The 23,129-nt window shown below is 34.6% G+C and overlaps 1 protein-coding gene across 10 annotated transcripts in view; it reads left to right on the top strand.

Annotated features, from left to right (window-relative positions):
* The window catches only part of Cntln (centlein), a 199,432-nt gene that overhangs the window by 53,410 nt on the left and 122,893 nt on the right, over nt 1-23,129 (top strand). For 8 of the 10 annotated variants that reach the window (XM_070007817.1, XM_070007750.1, XM_070007757.1 and 5 more), the window contains 2 exons: nt 3,940-4,102; nt 14,714-14,908. In XM_070007817.1, coding sequence (XP_069863918.1) covers nt 3,940-4,102; nt 14,714-14,908 — 358 coding nt within the window. The remainder of the gene's footprint in view (nt 1-3,939; nt 4,103-14,713; nt 14,909-23,129) is intronic. The other 2 variants (XM_070007793.1, XM_070007801.1) reach the window with 1 other exon arrangement.

Consider the following 23,129-nt stretch of genomic DNA (forward strand, 5'->3'; position numbering starts at 1 on the left):
GATTGAAACTAAAAGAATAGTTTTATCTTCTAGCATTTTGATTTTGCTGATAACTTCTGTCATTAAGGATTTTAATGTCATGGTGCCATCTTTATTCTCTTTAGCAAGTGTTTTTTTATGTTATCCTTTTAAAGTCATTCATTCAACAATTGTTTTCAGATATTCTAAAAACAGAGGGAGTAGTACTGGTTATTTACTTGAGATATTGTATTCCATTGCAAAGTGAGTAAGGGAGCAAGAATCTGAGTCAAGAAAGGACAAAATGAATTACTGTGTTGACTATTACATCATGATGAGCCATGAAGATACGTATAGCAGGTACACTGAATTATAGGTTGTTGCTACATAGAGAAACCATGGTCTGAAAACAATGTAGTAGATAAAAGTAGTCATTTGTCTGGCTGTTCTCTTTTATCCTATTCTTGTCTCTTCTTTTTGGTCTCTGATTGTAGCATTTTATCTTCCTCTGATACTGGTATAAAGTGGCAAGCGAAATTAATATAAGGTAGTTAGTCTCAGGTGTTTGAGTTGTATAAATTCGGTGGCTTTTTTTTTTTTTTTTGTCGGTCCTAGGACTTGAACTCTGGGCTTGGGCGCTGTCCCTCAGCTTTTCAGCTCAAGGCAAGTGCTCTTCCACTTGAGCCACAGCGCCACTTCCGGTTTTTCTAGTGGCTTATTGGAGGTAAGACTCTCACAGACTTTCCTGCCTGGGATGGCTTTGAATTACAATACTCAGAGCTTAACCCCCTGAGTTGCTAGGATTATAGGCATGAGCCACTGGCGCCTGGCTAAAGTGGGCTTTTGTCATGGTAGTTTGTAGGCTGAGGCAGATCAAGGAAATGAGTCTAGAAGTTAAGTGAGATTACTTCTGAAAAGATGTATATCACCTGTCTGATACAACAGGAAATATCAAAGAATAGAACGTATCTTAGTTCTTCTGTTCATAACACTCAATGAAAGATTCCTTGCTCTTACAAAACTGCTCTTACATATTTTCTATTGATGTCCACTACCCCTTCTGGAGGTGGAGTGGTTGCTTGCTTTTTCATACTTTTCCTAATTTTTCTTTTGAAATTTCTTTAGCCATTTCCACTTGAGTTTACTTTTCTCTGAGTGTGAACAATAAATTTTTTGGGGGGGGTCATGGGGTTTGCACTCTGGGCCTGGGTGCTGTCCCTGAGCTCTTCAGCTCAAGGGACTAGCACTTTTCCACTTGAGCCACAGCACCACTTCCAGTTTTCTAGTGATTAGTTGAAGATAAGAGTCTCATAGACCTTTCTGCCCAGGCTGGTTTTGAACCGCAATCCTCCAATCTCAACCTTCTGAGTAGCTAGGGATTACAAGCATGAGATACTGGTTCCTGGCTTGAACAATTATTTTTTAAGTACTCATACCCATATAATTTTATGAAGTCTTGCTCATTTTCTTGGTTTTAAAATAAGAAATTTAAACAAGCTTAGTGTTTTGTAGTTGTATAGATGTGTAAGTTAACAAAAATTGTTTATTGTCTACTTTGATACTATTCAAGTTTCTTTTTTCATATACCACTGGCATATGTACATGGTTTGAAGCCAGCCTGGGCAGAAAAGTCTATGAACCTTTTCTCTACAATTAACCATCAAAAAAGTGGAGGTGTGGGTCAAGTGGTAGAGTGGTAGTTTTGAGCAAAAACAAGTGATAGCACAAGACCCTAAGTTTAAGACCTAGCATCAGCACAAAGAAAAGAGAAGATCTGTAATTTATCTTCACTATGTTTTTTTTCAAAGTGCTGTGTGTGTGTGTGTGTGTGTGTGTGTGTGTGTGTGTGTGTGTGTGTGTGTGTGTGTGTGTGTGTGTGTGTGTGTGTGTGTGTGTGTGTGTGTGTGTGTGTGTGTGTGTGTGTGTGTGTGTGTGTGTGTGTGTGTGTGTGTGTGTGTGTGTGTGTGTGTGTGTGTGTGTGTATCCTATGTCTCCTAAATAAGGTCTTGACTATTCTCTACTGGAGATGCTATTGTTTATCTACTTTGTTAATTTTTTAAATTTTATTTGTAGAAAATAGCATTGTGTCATTATTCTCTTCTCCCTCTCCTTGTATGAATTATTATTTTCTTCAAGTTTCTTTTAGGTTGTCATTCTGTTTGAGGTCATTAATTTCCTAATCACCTAAAAAACAGAATTTATTTTCCCTGTATTGTTTTTCATCCATCTTTTAACAACTGTCTGCATCTTTCTTTCTTTCTTTCTTTCTTTCTTTCTTTCTTTCTTTCTTTCTTTCTTTCTTTCTTTCTTTCTTTCTTTCTTTCTTTCTGTCTTTCTTTCTGTCTTTCTTTCTTTCTTTCTTTCTTTCTTTCTTTCTTTCTTTCTTTCTTTCTTTCTTTCTTTCTTTCTGTCTGTCTTTCTGTCTGTCTTTCTGTCTGTCTTTCTGTCTGTCTTTCTGTCTGTCTTTCTGTCTGTCTTTCTGTCTGTCTTTCTGTCTGTCTGTCTGTCTTTCTGTCTGTCTGTCTGTCTGTCTGTCTGTCTGTCTGTCTTTCTTTTTTCTTTTTTGTCAGTTGTGGGGCTTGAACTCTGGGCCTGGGCACTGTCCCTCAGCTCTTCAGCTCACGGCTAGCACTCTACCACTTGAACCACAGCGCCACTTCCAGTTTTCTGGTGGTTTATTGGAGATAAGAGTCTCACAGTCCTGCCTGGGCTGACTTTGAACTGCGAATCTCAGATCTCAGGCTCCTGAGTAGCTAGGATTACAGGTGTGAGCCACTGGCGCCCAGCCTGCATATTTCTTTTGTACTTTAAAATTTTAGTTTATTTTTATGAAATACCAGTGTGAAACTCTAGGTTAAGAAAATACTATTTAAGATGAAATCTCAAAATGTGAATAATATGAAGTATACGTTTTTTGGGGTGCTGGAATTTGAATTTAGGGACTTGTGCTTGATAGGCAAGTCCTGTTGTACTACTTATGCTGTACCTGTAGTCCTTTTTCTTTATGTTTTGAATAGGGTCCTGCTTTTTGACTGGACTTATTTTCCTCCCATGTTGGAAGAATATACATGTGGGATAATGTACCTGTATCACTGCACCCAGTTTTTAATTGTTTGATATGAGGATCTAATGAGTTTGTTTTTTTTTTTTTGCTGTTGTTGGTCTTGAATCATGGTCCTCACAATCTCAGCCTTCTGAGTAGCAAGGTATGAGACATCACACCTAGCTTATAAAATAAATTTTGATGAAATGCATTTCCATAAGTATTTTTCTTTTCAAATAGAATATATAAAATAATTTCTAATTTTACATTATATGTATCATACAGGACTTACTGCTGCAGCATTTTCAAAATTTCTAACACAGAGGTGTGATTCTCGTGGAGCCTTAGTTCTGTGATTACCACCAATAGGTTATTTTTCTTCCTGCTTACTAGTAATCACATGGGACCTTACACAGATTGGTTTTTCCTTATGCTATTCTCTCTCCTTCTGACTTTGGTGACTCCTTATCTTGGTCTTATTTTAGGCCCCTGTGATTTCAAACTAATATTAGCAGTGATGCTTTAAGGATTGGTTTAAAAACTTAATTGCCTTTTGCAACACTTTTAAATGTATTTCAAGTTCTGTATTATACAAAATGAAAGATGGACTTATCCTGTGCTCAAAATGATTTGATAACTGTAGTTTAGATTGTTGTTTGTCGATTCTTGGAACTGTAGTACTGATTTAATTTCAACAGGAAGGTGGTCCTATGACCATGTATCCAGGGATTTTATTACTATCAAGCCATAATAGAAAATTGATAAGTATTTACCTTTGAAAATCATAGTAGTTCTATCAATACTTTATATATTTTTTATTATATTTTCCTGTAGTAAAGAATAATAAATGAAAAACAGGAAGCTAATCTCCAACCTTAGGTGAACCTTAGGTGAGATGATTTGTATTCAAGCTTGCATATATTATTTGCTTTGCACAGGAAAGAATTGCAGGAGTTACAGAACCTATACAAACAGAACAGTGAACATACAGCACAGCAAGCTGAGCTGATCCAGCAACTTCAGGTTCTCAATATGGACACACAAAAAGTACTGAAAAATCAGGAAGACATTCACACAGCTGAAAGTATATCACATCAAAAAGTATGTTTCTGCTTTTCTTTCATAAAAGTACAAAGTTTTATGTATGAACTTAGGAAAATAAATTGAATATTAAGTTTTAGAAAATTTTGCCTTTTAAATTGATTCTTTTTACTTGTATTTCTTCCAAATTAAAAATGAGCTGTAGGGCTGGGAAGATGGCTCAGTGGTAGAGTGCTTGCCTTGCATGCATAAGGCCCTGGATTCGATCCTCAGCACCACATAAGCAGAAAAAGCCAGAAGTGGCGCTGTGACTCAAGTGGTAGAGCACTAGCGTTGAGCTGAATTGCTGAGAAACAGTGCCCAGGCCCAGAGTTGAGAACCCACAAGACAACAACAACAACAACAACAACAAACAAACAAAAAACAGTAACCAACAAGCTAGATGCTGGTGGCTTTCACGTGTACTTTTAGCTACTGGGGTGAATGAGATCTGAGGGTGGTAGTTAAAAGCCAGCCCAAACAAGAAAGTTTATGAGACTCTTATCTCCAATAAACTACTAGAAGCCTGGAAGTGACACTGTGGCTCAAGTGGTAGAGCACTAGCCTTGAGCTGAAATGCTGAGGGACAGTGTCCAGGCCCAGAGTTCAGGCCCCACGACCAGAAAAAAAAAACCAAAAAAAAAACTGTAATTGAATTTGATAATATTTGAAGTTTTCTGCCTGAGTTTGTTTACAGCTGAATCATTGAAAAATAGATGTACACTTACTACTTAGTTTATTTTTTTTGAAAATTAAAGTTTTATATCTTCTGTGAAACATGCCAGGCATATAACCCCTAAACCAAAAAGAATTCAGGGAAAGGAATTGTTCAGCCTTCTTTTTATAAGAAGTTATTTGATCAAATACAATTCTAGTTTATGACTTAGGTAGACCTCAATATAAAATTGTACATTATTTATTGACAAATGTGCACAAACAAAAAGGTAATGTTGACAGGGTCTTCAGGATCAATATTTTCAAAGGATTTTTCTCTTTTGTATGTTTATTTTCAATAGTTATTTTACATTTAAGGACACCTAATTATGCTTATTCAGCAGCAACAATTATAGCTAGTAATTTAAAGAAACACTTTTATTGAATTATTTATCTGTTTGATGTCATTATATTTTAATTATTTATTGGCACAACTAAGATTTAATTTATGTCCTCCTGTGTGCAAGGAAGGTGCTTTATTACTTGAGCCATCCTCCCAGTCCTTTTTTACTTTAGTTATTTTTCAGGTAGGGTATTGTTCCTTTACCCTGCATTGTTCTTGGACCATGAGCAGTCATAACCAATTGTTACCTGTTGGGATTACAGTCATGTACCAACATGCCCAGCTTGTTTGTTGACATGGGGATTTGTGTTAACCTTTTGTCTAGGCAGGCTTGAACTCCATTCATCTGTTTCTTTTTTTTTTTTTTTTGGGTCCGGTCGTGGGGCCTGAACTCTGGGCCTGGGCGCTGCCCTCAGCTCTTCAGCTCAAGGCTAGCACTCTACCACTTGAGCCACAGCGCCACTTCCGACTTTTTTACTTTTTCTGCTTATGTGGTGCTGAGGAATCGAACCCAGGGACTCATGCATGCAAGGCAAGCGCTCTACCACTGAGCCATCTTCCCAGCCCATTCATCTCAATTTCTATCTCCTGCGCAGCTAGAGTTATAGGCATGAGCACCATTCCTGACCCCTATGATAAGTTATTTATATACTTAACATATTTATATTGATTTATACTAATACCAGTGTTTTATTCCCTTTGAACAGCTGAGGCTTGTGAAGCTCATGGAGGTTAACAAGTACAAACTATTTTGTTAAAAGTTCCCAATTTTAATGTGTGTGTTCTGGGGAAAAACACAGCAAAAGGGCTATTATTGGCAATTAACATAAAATAAATACCTTTAATAAACATCTTTAAACCTGTATTTTTAAGTAGGACATTGGGGCAATAGATTTCTATCTACATTCTGTATTCCTTTGTGTTCTCCATGGACAAGAATGATACCAAGCAGGAGAGTAAAGCCAGTGCCCTCCTCTTCAGTGAGATCAGCTGAATGTGATAGGATTGCTCATTGTGTTTTCGTTACTAAACCAGGCTCTATTGCTAAAATGATTTGAAACTGCACTTATTAATAACTTTGTTTTCTCTCTTTGTTACTGTTGATGATAGTTTCTTGATAGATATTTTAAAATTGTTGACTTTCAATGGAATATAGTTGTGTGTTTTTACTCTTTGGGTTTTTTTTTCCTAGTTCTTGATATCTGTTTTTTTTTTCCTGTTTAGATTTACCTTCTAGGTAGTTTTATCCAATTATCTGTCATTTCAAAACTGTATTGTTTTTATGCAGAGGATTCCCAACTTTATCTACACTGACTCTCTTTCTTTGAACTCGAGGACAGAGTGTATCTAATTGTTTACTTTGCTTAAGTATCTAGTGGTCATCCTATACTCATTATGTTCAAAGCTAAGCTGTTGTCTCCTCTTTTTTCAACACATGCCTAGAGTTCTATTTCTCATTTCCCCTGCTATCACCATTCTGTCCATACCATCATCATATATCACTTAGATTTCTGTCTTACTTTTACTTTGTTTCTCTGCTCAGGCCTTAGACCCAAGTCCACACTCAACAATATACTTTTGCTAAAACCAAGTGAGTCAGATTAGATAACACTTCTCTTCAGTCTTTCCCGTGTTTTTACAGCCCATGGAAGATAAAGCCTAAATTCTCTCTATAACCTGTGGAGATCTACATGATCTGACCTTGTATTACCTCTCTGGTATGTCTTCACCTTCTCTTAATTACTCCCCTTTAGCCATATTAATCTTCATTTTGTTTCTTTTTTTTAGTTGTTATGATGAAATTTATTATATAAAAGAATAGTAACAGGATGTTAAACCTTGTTGGGTAGCTGTGCCATTTTTTGTGTATATTTTTATTGTAAAAATATTGTACAAAGGGGTTACAGTTACATGAGTAAGGTAACGAGTACATTTCTTATTGAGCGTTGTTACCTCCTCCTTTGTTTTTCTCCTTGTTTCTTGAGCATTCTTCAGCTTCAAGATCTTTGCGCTTCCCTCCAGTACCTGAATGCTTTTTTCCCTAGTTATCTGCATAAATACTATTCTACTTCCTTTGTTACTTCATAAAGCTTAAAATAGACATTCAGTTAGAGAGGTAAAAATTATTAATGTAATAGTAGAAACCAAGGGAAAGTTAGGAACATAGTTTGGGGATATTTCCAGGCTAGAGATAAAGAGGCCTATCTCAATACTAGAGAAGTTTATTCTGAGAAGTTAAGAACATCTGTGAGATGAAGTACTTTTGAGTAGCTCTCCCAAATGAACTGCTTGAAACCATAAATTCTCTCCTTAGTTCCTTTACTAAATTTGGAAAGGGGGAGCTAATATTTCCTTATTTGGATAAATTGTCCTAACTAAGTTTTGATCTGGGTAATTTGGGAAACATACCATATCTTTCCTCTAGGATTATGTTTATTTTATCCAATAATCATTTTAGAGAATTAAACATTTTGTTGTGCTTATGAATATTATTGAGGCAGAAAAAAACCCAAAGCAAGCTGATATGGAAACAAGAGTTTTTTTTTCTTAGTGTACTGTATGAAGCTGTTTCTTTTTTCTTTCATTTTTTTCCCCATTTGGTTTAACCATTGTTGTCACTGTTTTTTATCTTGGTACCCTTTGTATCATATATAAGTTTATCTGGTTTGGGATTTGGAAGGGGAATCACAGAAACGGTGAGACAAAGGACAAAAGGTGAACCAATGTAACAGTGATATTCTCAAGACATTGTGTTGGAAAACAACTTGGTTGAGAGGGGAGTTGGGGGAATAGGGATAGGATAGCAGGCTAAAATGAAGGAGGGGAAAGAATGTTTGACAAGAATTGTACTAATTTTCTTACTTATGTATCTGTAACCCCTCTTTATAAAATTACTTTTACCAAAAAATTAATACCTTTTTCCCTTTGTATTCTATTTTTTAAAAAAATTATTAGTGGGAATTGAAATTACATATTTATGCTTGGTAGACAAATGTTCTACCACTTGAATGATGGTTCCAGGCCTGTTTAATATTTTTATACTTTCTTTGTATAGATTAAACTCCATTTTCCTTTTTTTGATCCTCAAACATTACTTCCACAAGTGTGAGTGTGTTTGTGTGTGTGTGTATATCTTTCGTTAAAATTTTTATTTTATTGTAAATGTGATGTACAGAGGAGTTACAGTTACATAAGTAAGTAATGAGTATATTTCTTCTCAAATGTTGTTATCCCCTGCCTCATTTTTCTCCCATTTCCCTTCCCCCGCCCCCATCAGATAAACATATATACAAGGCACAGTGTACCAAAATAAAAAAACAGTGACATGGAATAAACCAAAGGAAAAAAAATGAAAGAAAAAAAGAAATAACCACACAGTACATTAAAAACAAAAACAAAACCCACGTTTCCTTATTTTGGAGTTCATTTTGATTAACATCATTTTATATGGTTATATGTACATAGCTATTGAGCTATTGTGATCCTCTGCTAGGATCCTCTGCTAGACAGATACTGATTATTACAAACTAGAGAAACCAGAGAGCCTACTTGATTTTTTCAAGTCTTTCCATTTTCTTATGAATGGGGCGATGCTATTCTTTCTGATGGAAGCATAGAATTCCATTGTGTATATATACCACATTTTCTTGATCCATTCCTCTATTAAGGGGCATCTGGGTTGGTTCCATATCTTAGCTATGGTAAATAATGGTGCAATGAGTAAAGTTGTGCTTGTAGCTTTAGTGTGGCCTAGCTTGTGATCATTTGGGTAAATGCTCAAGAGTGGGATTGCTGGATCACAAGGGAGCTCTATGTTTAGTCTTTTGAGGAACCAGTTCACATTCCTATCAACAGTGTAGTAGCCTCCCTTTTGACCACATCCCCACCAGCATCTGTTATTATTTGTTTTATTAATAATGGCCATTCTAACAGGGTGAAGTTGGAATCTCAATGTAGTTTTGATTTGCATTTCTTTTATGACCAGAGATGTTGAACATTTCTTTATGTGTCTATTGGCTATTATTTCCTCTTCAGGGAAGTCTTCTTCAAGTCTTTAGCCCATTTATTAATCAGGCAATTGTTTCTTTGAGAATTTGTTGTTGGGGATTTAATTTTTTGAGCTCTAGGTATATTTTTAATATGAGGGCCTTGTCTGTTGTATAGCTAGTGCAGATCTTCTCCCAATTTGTGGGAGTTTCTTTTTATCTTGCTGGCTATGTACTTTGCCATGCAGAATCACTGCAGTTTAATGCAGCCCCATTTATCCATCCTTTATTTGATTTGTTCTGTTTCTGGATCTTTATTTAGGAGGTTTCAACCAGTGCCAAGGAGCCCTAATCTATCCCATATATATCCTTATCCTTTCAGGATATCTGCTCTTTCCTCAAGGTCTGATCCATTTGGAGGTGATTCTGGTGCAGGATGATATGTAAGCATCTACCTTCAGTTTTGCCAGCACCATTTGTTAAAGAGACTGTCTTTCCTCTATTTGATATTTTGGCTCTCTTATCAAAGATGGCCATATATCTGTGTGATAATTTCTGGGTCTTTAATTTTATTCTATTGGTTCTCAGGCCTGTCCATGTGCCAGTTCCAAGCTATTTTTATAATTTTGGCTCTATAACAAGAGTTTGAAGTTTGGTACTGATATTCCTCCAGCACTGTTTTTCCTGTTAAGGATTGTTTTTGCTATTTAAGGTCTTTTATTCCATATGAATATTTAGATTGCATCTTCTATTTCGTTAAACAGTGATGTTGGCATATTGATGGATATTGATTGGCATTGCATTGAATTTGAAGAGAGCTTTGGGCAGAATTGCCATTTTCATGATGTTAAACCTCCCAGTCCAGGAGCATGGGAGATTTTTTCCACATCCTTAAATCTGTTTTAATTTCCTTTTTTAGGTTTATAAAGTTTTCATCATAGAGGTCCTTCACCTCTTTGGTTGTTAATTCCTATGTATTTCATTATTTTTTGAGGCTATTACAAAAGGAATTGCTTTCCTGATTTCATCCTTATCTTTTCATTGTTGGCATACAGAAAAGCTACTTATTTTTGTGCATTAATATACCTTGCTACTTTGCCAAAATTTTGGACTAGCTTGAGTAACTAGGGAGAGGATTCAGTGGCTTCTTAAAATAGAGGATCATGTCACCTGCAAAGAGGGGAGAGTTTTACTTCTTTCCCTATTTGGATCTTACTGTTCTGGCTAGGAATTCCAATACTATATTGAAGAGGAGTGGAGAGAGCAGACACCCTTGTCTTGTTCCTTATTTCAGAGGAAGTATTTCTAACTTTTAATCATTAAGTATAATGCTAGTTGTGGGTTTGTTATATGCAGCCTTTATTATATTGAGGAATGTGCCATGGATTCCTAGTTTCTCCAGAGTTTCTCATAAAGAGGTGGTGGAGCTTGTCAAATGATTTTTCTGCATCTTGGAGATGATCATGTTTGTTTGTCCTTGGTCCTATTGATGTGTGTTGAATTACATTAATTGTGTATATTGAATGAGCTTTGCATCCCTGGAATCAATCTTGTTTAATCATAGTATATGAGTTTTTTGATTAGTTGTTGAAGTTGATTGGCCAGAATTTTATTGAGAAGTTTTTCATGAACGTTCACTAAAGAAATGAGTCTATACTTCTCTTTCTTTCATGAGTTCTGATCTGGTTTTGGGGTGAGGATTATGCTGACCTCATAGAATGAGTTTGGTAGTGATCTTTCACTTTCAATTTCATTAAAGAGTTTGAGGAGTATTGGAGTGAGTTCTCCTTTGAAGACCTTATAGAATTCAGTTATGAATCCATCTGGTACTGGGCTTTTCTTGGATGGGAGGTCTTTTATTGCCATTTCTATTTCAATACTTGATATGGGTCTATTGGTTTAGATCTTGGTTTCGTTTGGGTATTGTCCCCCCCTTTTTTTCTTTTTGGTCAGATTTGCTAAGGTTCTGCCAATTTTGTTAATTGTTTTGTCCTTGCAAGTTTTGTGGACTCTAAATCAGTTAATTCTGATTTAATCATTTGTTTCCATCCACTCTGTTGGAGTTTGTCTTGTTGCTCATTTTCAAGGAACTTAAGTCCATCATTAAACTGATGACTTGAGATTTCTCCAATTTGTTGATGTAGAAACTCAGAGCTATAAATTTTCCTCTGAATTCTGCCTTTGCTGTGTCCCAGAGGAGCTGGAATTTTATTTGTTCATTTTTATTAATTACCATGAACAGTTGAATTTCCTTTCTGATCTCTTCAATGACCCAGTGCTGATTCCACAATGTATTGTTTAGTCTCTGTGAGTTACAGAATTTTCTATGGTGGCTTTTGGTATTGAGCTCTTATTTTATTCCATTGTGGTCTGAAACAATGCAGGGAATAAGTTCAATATTTCTGAATTTGCAGAGATTTGCTTTGTGATCTAAAACATGGTATATTTCGGAGAATGTTCCATGTGCTTCCAAGAAGAACATATATTCTGATACTACTGGGTAAAATATTCTGTAGATGTCTGTTAAGTCTAGCTGGTCTATGCAGTTGTTAAGTTCTGAGGTTTCTCTGTTGAGTTTTTGCTGGGTTGATCTATCCAGAGGTGACAGTGGTGTGTTAAAGTCATCAACTAGCAATGTGTTTGGATCTATGTATGATTTTAGGGTAAGTAGTGTTTGTCTGATAAATTTGGGTGCTCTAGCATTTGCTGTATATTTATAATTGTTATATCTTCCTGTAGAAGAGATCCCTTTATTGCTATAGAATTTATCTTGATTCTTGTTCTGAAATTACAGTTTACACAGTAGTATTTTAATATTTTAATTTTGACTAATTTTTATATGTTCAGAGTTGTTCATAAGATTTTCAGTGTTATCTTCAAGTAGATTAGTTCAATAGGATTTTTTACTTCATACATTTTCTTGTTTATTTAAACTTAATAAATTTTTCTTGGATAGTCTATGTATAGTTATTCCTAAAAAGAAAGAAAAAATGTTTTCTAATTCCATCTCCTGGAAGCAAATACTGTTAAAACTTTAAATATACTTCTTTAGATTTCAAAGTATATTATGTATGAGCAAAACTTTGTGGTACACAAAGTTTTGTGGTACATACTATCATTCCGACTATAATTGGGAGCCTAAAATAGGCAGATTTGGTGGGATCAAGGACTTGGGTGGAAATGAGTCCCAGCAGAAAAAGGCTAGAAGCATGGCTTAACAGTAGTGCACCTACCTAGCAAATGAGTTGCCCTGAGTTCAAATGTCACTACCACCAGAAATATTACTTAGCCAGTTTTTCTTGTAAATTATATTATTTAAATTGTTCAGTACTGTAAATAAATGTTTAGTTAATAGCTCTTTGTTTTTATTATTTCATTACCTAGTTTAGTTAAAAACTGTTTCAGGACTCTTATTATGGAAATTAGGGCAAGGTAGTGTCTCTTTAGGGCGCTGGAATATCTAAAACGCTTCCTCTTGATTTGTGTCACCATGGCAGCATCTTTATTCCCCTTCCATCCACCTCTTCCATTGTATTGCTTGATTCTGTGGTATATACAATGAGTTCTTGCCTGCATTCTCAGCCCTTCCAGCTTTATTCTTTGATCCCTCTCCCCTGGGCCCCACCCTCTGCTCTTGCAAGTACCTATTTCCTGGTACTTTGTTGTGTTCTGACTTACTGTTTTTAAACAATTATACTATTTGGGTACTTCATAGGGTATATTACACTTCAGTTAATTCATTTGTAACTCCTTGCTTACCATCTAGTGTGTTTACTTATAGATTTATAGGCAAATTGTAGCTGATACAAATGAGGAAACCATACAACCTATCTTTCTCTGGGTCTAGCTTACTTTGCTTACTTAATATAATTTTTCCAAGTCTTTCCAATTTCTTACAAATGGTATGATATCATTCTTTCTGATGGTTGAGTAGAATTCTATTGTGTATATATATATAATATTTTCTTGATCCATTCATCTATTGAGGGTCATATCTGGGCTAATTCCATATCTTGGCTATGGTAAATAATGCTGCAGAAACTGCTATATTAAATGGCAAAATTTTAATACATAAAATAAAATTAAGATGAGTAAGGGAAGGGTGTTAACAGATGGTGGGTGAGAATGTTGAAAGGGGTGACAATGATCAAGATACAATGTATTCATAGACTGCCTTGGTGAATGGCAAATCTTTTGTACAACTATGTGAAGATAATAAAAATACGCAAACAATAAGATAATAAATTATAACTTAAAAATAAATGAACTTCTTCCTCATTTTGTTACCCCAAGGTTTTGTCACCAAGAAAATGTTAGAAATCAAAATATTTAATCTTGCTGGGCTATCTTCGCTTCCTATACTCAAGTTTGCAATTCAATAGTCTTATTGCTGTTTCAGTAAGTGAAGACCAGTCACCTATCAATGAGAAAAGGAAAATGAGTAGGATATGGATATTTGGAGTAAGAATTAGAAATGAGAGTGTATCTCAGTTCCTAGAACCAAACTGACCTGCACCATTTGAACTAGTGTTATTTTCACTTGCTTCTTGGAATGATGGATATTCAGTGTAAGATATAGTTTGTCTACTCATTTAGTCATATCAGGTAAACTTTTGGATAGGAGTGTAGTTTTGTAAAAGCTGAGAACAGGAGAAAAAGAGTCCCGTTAGTCCTATATTTTATGAGTAAAGTATGCATCAAAGGTAGAGAAGAAAAGAGGTTAAGACAAGACTTTCTTCCATGATTAAATACGGTGAACTCTATTTTTGTAAAGGAAGTACCACCTAAGAGTATCATACACCATACACCACCTTTACTCAGGTTACATTCAACTTTATCCTGCCAATTTAGTTATTTTGTTCAGAGTTCTCTTTTTATTCCTGTTCTACCCTGAACTAAATCATGAAAGCATCAACACAATACAGGTGGGCCACTATTGAGCCCAATCTGACATCTTCATTGCCCCTCAAAACTCTCAGATTTCCATTTTTCCTTCATAGAGTATCTGATTATGTTATCTGAGGAAAAGACTCACTTCCTGTTATAAAGTATAAATTTATATTTTGAAATTCCTTTTAACTAATATAAAGAACACTTCTTTTAGAAAATTGTTTAGACTTTGTAAAGTGAAATGGATAATCTAAAAATCAAAATGATAGTATATAGTCTCTTATTAGACAAAATATTTGAGTTGCTTGCTCAAGGCAAGCACTCACCACTTGCCACTGCTCCACTTCTCACTTTTTTGGATCGCTAATTAGAGATAAGAATCTCATGGACTTCACAGCCTGGTCTGGCTTGGAAGGGTGATTCTCAGATACCAACAACCTGAGTAGCTAGGATTATAGGCTTTCTTTCTTGGGCTGGCTTCAAACTGTGATCCTCAAATCTTACCCTCCTGAGTAGCTAGGATTTATAGGAATGAGCCTCTGGTGCCTGGCTTCAGTGTAGCTGTCATCATGCATCTATCTATCTATCTATATCTGTATATCTCCAGACAAATTTAAATGTGCATCGAAATATATGCATGTACAAATATAAAAATATTAACTTGTTTATTAATTCAATCTGGAACTTTTTTTAACACAGCTTTATAATGAGTTACATATTTGTTTGGAAACCACAAAATCAAATGAAGCTGTGCTCCGACAAAGTGTTGTTAATCTTCAGGATCAGCTCTTTCAAAAAGAACAAGAAAATGCAAAATTAAAAGTAAAACTTCAGGAGTCACAAGGAACACTCTATACATTATCTCAGCAAAGTAATTCAAACCACTCAATACAGGTGAGAGACTTTTTCTAAAAATTTTACATAGCCTTCCTACAATTGACCAAAACAAAATTTAAATAAAATTTCATATTCAGAAATATACATTGTGGAAAATTTTAATTTTACTCTTTCTGTAGTTTTTGTAGACCTGAATTATAGATAATACACATTCATATATAAATCCATTTAGGTATATGGGATATAACAAGTATATTTGACTCTTTTTATTTGCATGGTGTACATACGTGAATTCACCTAAACCTAGACTGAAAATATTTGGAGAAAATCCACATCTATAGTAAACATAAAAATTTCTTTCCTATGATTATTTTCTATGTAATATAGTATTAAATTACATAGAGTTCACAATAAATTAGGTATTATAGTCAACCAGTGACTTGAAGTATTCAGGAAGATATACAAAGTTTATATATAAATGTTATGCCATTTTATAAGATATTAGAGCAACTTTAGATTTTAGTATTTGCAAAAGAGGCCTAGAATCAATTTCCTATGTATCTTGAATGATAGCTTTATAATTATTGTGATGAATTATTTGGTTATTGAATAACAGATAAATAATTATGTCTATTTTGATACTCTAGTGAAGTTAATGAAATGCAAAGTATATTTTACACTATGTCTCTATGTATTTACCATAATATGTGTTAACCACATATGGCAAATACATAATGTGATAATACCAAGAGTATTAATTCTGCTACTACCTTTACATATAACTTTGAACAGGTCATTTGATTTTAACATTTCCTATGGTAAATAAGGTTCCTATGGTAAATAAGGATTTTTAAGCCAATTTTCTCATAAATAGCTCAAGGCTGGTACTCTACCTCTTGAGCCACAGCTTTACTTCTAGCTTTTTGGTGGTTAAATAGAGATTACAGTCTTACAGACTTTCTTGCCTGGGATGGCTTTGAATTGTGATACTTATATCTCAGTTTCTTTTATAGCTAGGATTACAAGCATGTGCCACCAATACCTAGTTTTTTGTGTAACAGTTTTAAATCAGTGGGAGGCATCATGTTCACAAATAGTAGAGACTGTGATGAATAATCTATACACATTAGCTTAGATAGGACTTCTTTTCTCTCATATTGTTAAGTATTTGAAATAAGCCCATGAAAATAGGGCCATCTGATTATAGATTAATGTTTATTGGAGATAAAGAGCCTCTTTATTTATTTATTTATTTTATTGTAAAGATGCTGTTCAGAGGGGTTACACTTACATGATTAATGAGCACATTTCTTGTTGAACATTGTTATCTAATCCTTTGTTGTTCTCCCACTATCCCTTCCCTCCCTTAACCTCCCTCAACCCTCTAAAGTTCTAAAGTTCATTTCTAACATGGTGTCTTGTGAGTATCATTGTTGCATTAGGTCATCCTTTGTCCTTTCAGCATTTTGTTATTCCCCTTCCTTTCCCCAAATCAGATAAATGTATATACAAGATGGAGGGTACCAGAATCAAAGACAGTGATTACCAGGGATAAACCAATGGAAAAAGAAAAATGAAATAAAATAAGAAGAAAGAACTAGATATAGTACATTGTCAACAACAACAAAAAAAAAAGACCAGTTGTTTCTATGTCTTGGAGTTCATTTCAATTAGCATCATTTTGTATGGTTATATGTACATAGCTATTGAGCTATTATGATTCTCTGCCAGGACTATCCTACACATACACCAATTATCACAAATGAGGGAAACCATACAACCTATGCTTCTTTGAGTCTAGCTTACTTCACTTAATATTATTTTTTCCAAGCCTTTCCATTTCCTTACTAAAGGAGCAATGTTATTCTTTCTGATAAAATTCCATTGTGTATATATACCACATTTTCTTGATCCACTCATCTGTTGAATGGCTATTATCAAGAAAACAAAGAATAACAGTTGCTGGTGGGGACGTACCCAAAAGAGAAAACTACTATTCTGTTGTTGGGAAGAAAACTAGTTCAACCACTCTGGAAGGCAGCATGGAGGTTCCTCAAAGGACTAAACATAGACCTCCCCTATGATCCAACAATCCTACTCCTGGGCATTTACCCAAATGATCACAAGCTAGGCCACACTGAACCTACCAGCATAACCATGTTCATTGCACCATTATTTACCATAGCTAAGATGTGGAACCAACTCAAATGCCCCTCAATAGATGAATGGATCAAGAAAATGTGGTAGATATACACAATGGAAATTTATGCTTCTAAAATTCTCTTTAACAAATAATTCTTCCAAAACTGAATATCCTCATGTAAATACTGAGTATACCATTTCTCCCTTTATGCAAAACTCAATTCAAAGCAAATATGAAGACCTTAATGTAAGACTACAAACTTGGTAGATTGAAAGCAGTAGAGAAATTTACAAAGCTACAAGAAAAATTTTTTAAAATATATCTTTACATGTGAACAAGAACATTGAATGTTGAATGTAAATGTTTTAAATTTTCCCATGAGCATATATAAACTAAATGAATGGATTTAAAAAATTCACAAGAATCCAACATTATACACTCTACAAGAAACTTACTTCACTAGTAAAGATACCGATGCACTGAAAGAGATGAAAAAAGGAATGCCATACAAATAGAAACCAACAGTAAGAATGATTACCTTATATCAGATAAAATAATTTTAATCAAAAACTTCTAAGAGATTGAAAGGAGGTCACTATGTAATGATAAAAGTAGCAATTCAACATTGTACATATTATATTCATCCAATGCTAAAACATTATATAAATAAACATTATCATATCTAAAAGAAATAGTTGTGCTACTTCAGCATTTCATATTCACCAGTGGATTGATGGCTCAGATAGAAGTCTTCGTTGTATAATGTGTATAGAGCAAATGGATCTATCAAATACTTACATGATAGTCAATCCAACAAATAAAGAACACACATTCTTTTCATCATCACAGTTATCATTCCTTTGAATAGACAACACAATAGACCACTAAACAACTCAGCATTTTAAAAGAAAAATTGCAATTTTAGCATATACCTGTCTGACCACCATGGACTAAAACTTTCCTTGAATAATTAATGAATCAATGAAGAAATCAAGGGAGCAACGTAAAACTTTCTTGAAACAAATGAAAATGAAAACATTGAAAAATCTCTAAAGTAGAGCAAGAACAGTAAATCTCCAAACATTTGTGATACCATAATGATATAACACAAGGAAAAGGAAAAACAGGAACAATGAAACAAAAATTAGTAGGAAGAAATAACAAAGATGAGACAAAAAATAAACAAAATAGAGATTAACAGCGCAATATAAAGATCAGTGAAATAGAGTTGATTATTTCAAAAAGAAAAAAATAGAGAAAAATTTAGCTAGATTAATAAGGAAAAAAAGACCTAATAAAATTAAATCAGAAATGAAAAAGTAGATGTTATAGTGGATGCCACAGAAATACAAAGGATAATTACAGACTATTATATGCAATAGTAGGTTAGTGGATTGATAAGCCTGGAAGATATAGTTAAATTTATGGACACATGTAACCAAAATTAAGCCATGAATATACCAAAACCCAGGAACAAACCAAAAACAGGTAATAAAATCTAGTCAGTAATAAAGAAAAGAACAGGGTGGCTACAATAAATTTTACCAGAATTTTAAATAATGACAATTTGTCTCAGTGTCTTTTAAAGTTTTGAGAGTAAGAATTATCCTGATACCAAAATGAGATAAAGGCTCAACAACAACAAAAAGGAAAACTGCAATATCTAAGCAGATTATATGCCATGATCAAATTGATCAAATGATATATATCCTGGGGATGCAAGGATATTTCAACATTAGCAAATCATTTGCAGAATATATGACATAAAATCATGATAAGCACAGTAGATGCACAAAAGACACTTTTATGATAACAGTCCTCAAAATTAGAAAAGGGAATGTGCCTCAGCAAATAAAGTATAGTTTTTTAGTGATTTTATTTTTTAGTTTTTGTGTGTGAAATTTGTGGGAGATACATTTACAGAGGAATGGATAAAGTTCTGCAGTCTGAGTACATAGGTTTATATTGGAGACATAATCACATCTATGTGAACTTGGGTAAGTTGTTCAACTTCTTTAACTCAATTTAGATTATCTTTTAAAAAAAGATATTTTTTTTGGGTGCGGTCGTGGGGCCTGAACTCTGGGCCTGGGCGCTGTCCCTCAGCTCTTCAGCTCAAGGCCTAGTGCTCTACCACTTGAGCCACAGCGCCACTTCCGGCTTTTTTCTTTTTGCTTATGTGGTGCTGAGGAATCGAACCCAGGGCCTCAGGCATGCAAGGCAAGCACTCTACCACTGAGCTACCTTCCCAGTCCTAAAAAAAATATTTTTAAATAGTACCTACCTCAGAAATTTTATCAAAATTATAAGAGGCAATACTTGGTGTAGGTATTTAAAATAATAAATTATAGATATTAACATTTAATGGAGAAGATACTTTCTTTCCGTAGTGTTAGTAAATTTTAGATTTCTTTCTCTGTGTTGGTTATGACTTATCTTTTTACTTGTCATAATCCAAATGATTGGTGAGCTGATTCTCTTCCATAGAAAAGGGCAAAACTAATTGATTCATATGAGACTGAAACATATGACTTTTGTTATTTTAGCACACTGTTCTTAAATAGTTAAATTTTGAATGACTTGCTGTTTTTGTCTCCAAGTGATTGCTGACCTTTTTCATGAAAAATTACTCTGTTTATTGCTTTGGAGGAATATCTTGCAGTAGAAGGCATGAGAAGAAACTAAGAATAGGGTTGACTATATTTACCAGTGAATGTGATACACTCTATGTAGTTAAGAAGGACTGACTACACGATCAGAGTTGTATATTTCAACTGTTGTCATTTGTTCTATATCTTTCACAGAATTTGTTGATTCCCTTCACTCCTAATTTGTAGAAAGTTTTTTTGTAATGTGGGGTTCCCCTAAGTTCTCATTTTCTTTAAATTTTTGTTCCAAAATATTTCAAATCTCCAAAAGAATGTAGTGTATGGGTAACATAGCATCACACTATGTGCTCCTCCTTAGTATCATCTTATTCTTTTCCCTAATGATCAGTATTCTCTTAGACTTGGTATTTAATTAATTCCTGCATGTTGACACTATGTTATTGTAAATAATATATCAAATATTGCCTTTGTTTGAACCTCAAAATAACATTGCCTATGCATATCTTGCATAGATCAACCTTAAATAATGTCAGGTATGCATATTATGTATGACTTGAATTACTCTACTTTTGCATTAGTTTATTTTGTAAAGTAATTCATTGCTATTCAATGTAGCTTTAATTACTTTGTGTGTGTGTGTGTCTGTGCTAGTCCTGGAGCTTGAACTCAGGGCTTTGTCCCCAAGCTGCTCTTGATCTGCCACTTGATCCATAATTCCACTTTGGGATTTTTCAGTAGTTTATTGGAGATAAGTCTCACAGACTTTCCTGGCTTCAAACTGCAATGACTAGATCTCAGCTTCCTGGGTGATGAGGATTACAGGTATGAGCCACCAATGCCCAGTTTGTGAGAGTATTTTCAGGTGGGAAAAGGGAAGGTTCTTTTCTTTCTTTCTTTTTTTATTGTGAAAATACTGTACAGAGGGGTTACAATTACATGGGCAAGATAATGAGTACATTTCTTATCAAGCAGTGTAGCCTCCTCCTTTATTTCCCCTTCCCATCACTTCCCATCCTCCCCCTGCTCCTCCCAACACCGCCCCCCCCACACCACAGTTGTAAAGTTCATTTTTGACATAACGACTTGTACATCTCATTGTTGCAATGGGTCCACCTGTATCCCTATTTAAACGATTTGTTTTTCCCCTTCTCCTCCATTATGGGCAGTTCTATAACTGTAAAGGTATTTTCTCTGAACTTGGAAGTGTGTCTTCATCATATATACCAAATATGCTAGGCTTGAACTTCCTAGATTCCCTAATTGTGAGGAACAAAATTTTGTTGTTTATAGGACTCCAAGTACAGCATTTTGATATAGTGATCCAGATGGACGACAATCATTTTTTTTTGACTGTAAATATTTTGTGTGTGTTTTTAGCTTCAAAAATATTTACACACAATTGCTATGAACTATGTAGTATGTGTCTCTTGACACATAAGATTTATTGTTAAAAGTGAAATCACCTGTCATTGATTTGCAAGTGTTTATCTTATGAGGAAGAAGTGCCAAATTGTTTGAAAAAATAACTGTCTCAAGTTATAGACTTCTTAGACTTAAAAAAAATGTTGTGTCTCACCCTCCTAGCTCCAAGCCCTGGTTCATACATTTTTATTTTTGGTGGTACTGAAGTTTGAATTTAGGGCTGGTTCGTGCCAAGCATATGTTCTGCCACTGGAGCCATGCAGGTTCCTTTTGCTTTTAGTTGTTTTCTTGGGACTGACCTGGGACTGTGATTCTTCTTTGTATACTTTCTCCTGGTGTATTCTTCAAAGTGAAGACGTGGATCTCATTCTGTTTCATTTTGTATTTATTGTGTTCCTAATGAGTTTGACCATCTCATATTTGTGTTATGTGAAGTACCTGTATCTGATGTCTCCTTATTAAATGTAATTATTTCTTTAGTTTTATGAGAAATGATCAGTCTTTCTATGTAGTCCATGAACTTGCAGTCCTTCTGCCTCAACCTTCTAAGTGCCTGGATTACAGGCGTGCACACTTGCACCTAGTTCCGTTTTTCAAATAAGATGTCCTTTTTATGAAAGTTCTTTATATTGGGTACTAATATATTCTTGATTATTATATTGTTTAACATGATGTTAGCCTCTGTAATGTATTCTCCAAATTTCTATACATTAATTTATTATTTATATGACAATCAGGCTTTGAATTTCTAAGCAGTTAAGGAGCTAGGTTGTTTTAACTTTCTGAGTCCACTATCTTTAAACATGGTTTCCAAGACTTGAAAAAAATTATATTATGTGAACTAAGCCAGACCCAAAGAAATATAGGTCCCATAGTTTCCCTTATTTGCAATAACTATTATATGTCTAGGATAATCTTACCAGATATGTGGGAAAGGTCAAAAGCTATGTACATATTACCATATAAGATGATGTTAAGTGAAATGAACCCCAACATATGGACACAAGAAGTTTTTTTTCTTTGTTGCTGTTGTTTTTAATGTACGATATGATTTTTTTGTTTCTTTTGTATGTTCTTCCTCCTATGGTATCATACCTGTTGTCACTGTATTTAATTCTGATGCACACGCACACACACACACACACACACAGACACACACACACACATTTCTAATTTGGGGAGGGGAAGAGAAGTATCAAAATTCTGAAATAAGGATATAGGTTGACCCATTGTAACAGTGAGATATACAAGACACTATGTTGAATAGGAACTTTACAACTTGGGGGTGTGAATTAGGGAGTTGGGGAGGGAAGGGACAGCAGAGGAAAAACAAAAGAGGGGTAATAGTGTTTGATAGAAAATGCACTCATTACCTGACTCATGTAACTGTAACCCCTCTGTACAGTAGCTTTACAATAAAAAAATAAAAGAAACATGTATTCCATTATTATCTTTTTTTTATTGTAAAGGTGAAATACAGATGGATTACAGTTACGTAAGTCGGGTAATGAGTACATTTCTTTTTTGAAAGTGTCACTCCCTCCCTCATTTTGTTCCAGTTTTTCCATTCCTGATCCCCTTCCCCACCAAGTTGTATAGTTTATTTGCAACATAACGTCTAGTGGGTTTCACTGCTGAATTAGTTCACTCTTTGTCTCACCATTTCTGTGCTTCTCCTTCCCCTCCCCAATTCAGATAAACTTATATACAAGACAGAGGGTACAGAAAAAAAAAAAAAAACAGTGACAAAAGAGTAAAAAACAAAGAGGAAAAAAAGAACAGCAAACCAGCAAACAGTATAGTTTTGGTCCAGAAGGGAGAAAAGAATCTAGAGATCACAATTGGAAATTTTATGAATCGAATGTAGAATGTGTATCACTTTTGCTATCATACATTTATCTAGAACTTAGTCATCTGTCCATATAGTTTGTGATTGCAAAGAAATTGGAAATCTGCCTATTTTCAAAAGGAGGAAATGAAGTTTAGAGTTCAGTCTAGCAATCTAAGCTGTAATTTGCCAATGCTGGCAATATGTTACTTGTGGCTTTTCTTTTTTATTTGCTCTACTCTAGTGTTTTCTGAAAAAGAAATTTAGTTATTTTAA

This window comes from Dipodomys merriami, unplaced genomic scaffold (genome assembly GCF_024711535.1).
Source record: "Dipodomys merriami isolate MVZ:Mamm:240054 unplaced genomic scaffold, mDipMer1.0.p SCAF_11, whole genome shotgun sequence".
Taxonomy (NCBI): domain Eukaryota; kingdom Metazoa; phylum Chordata; class Mammalia; order Rodentia; family Heteromyidae; genus Dipodomys; species Dipodomys merriami.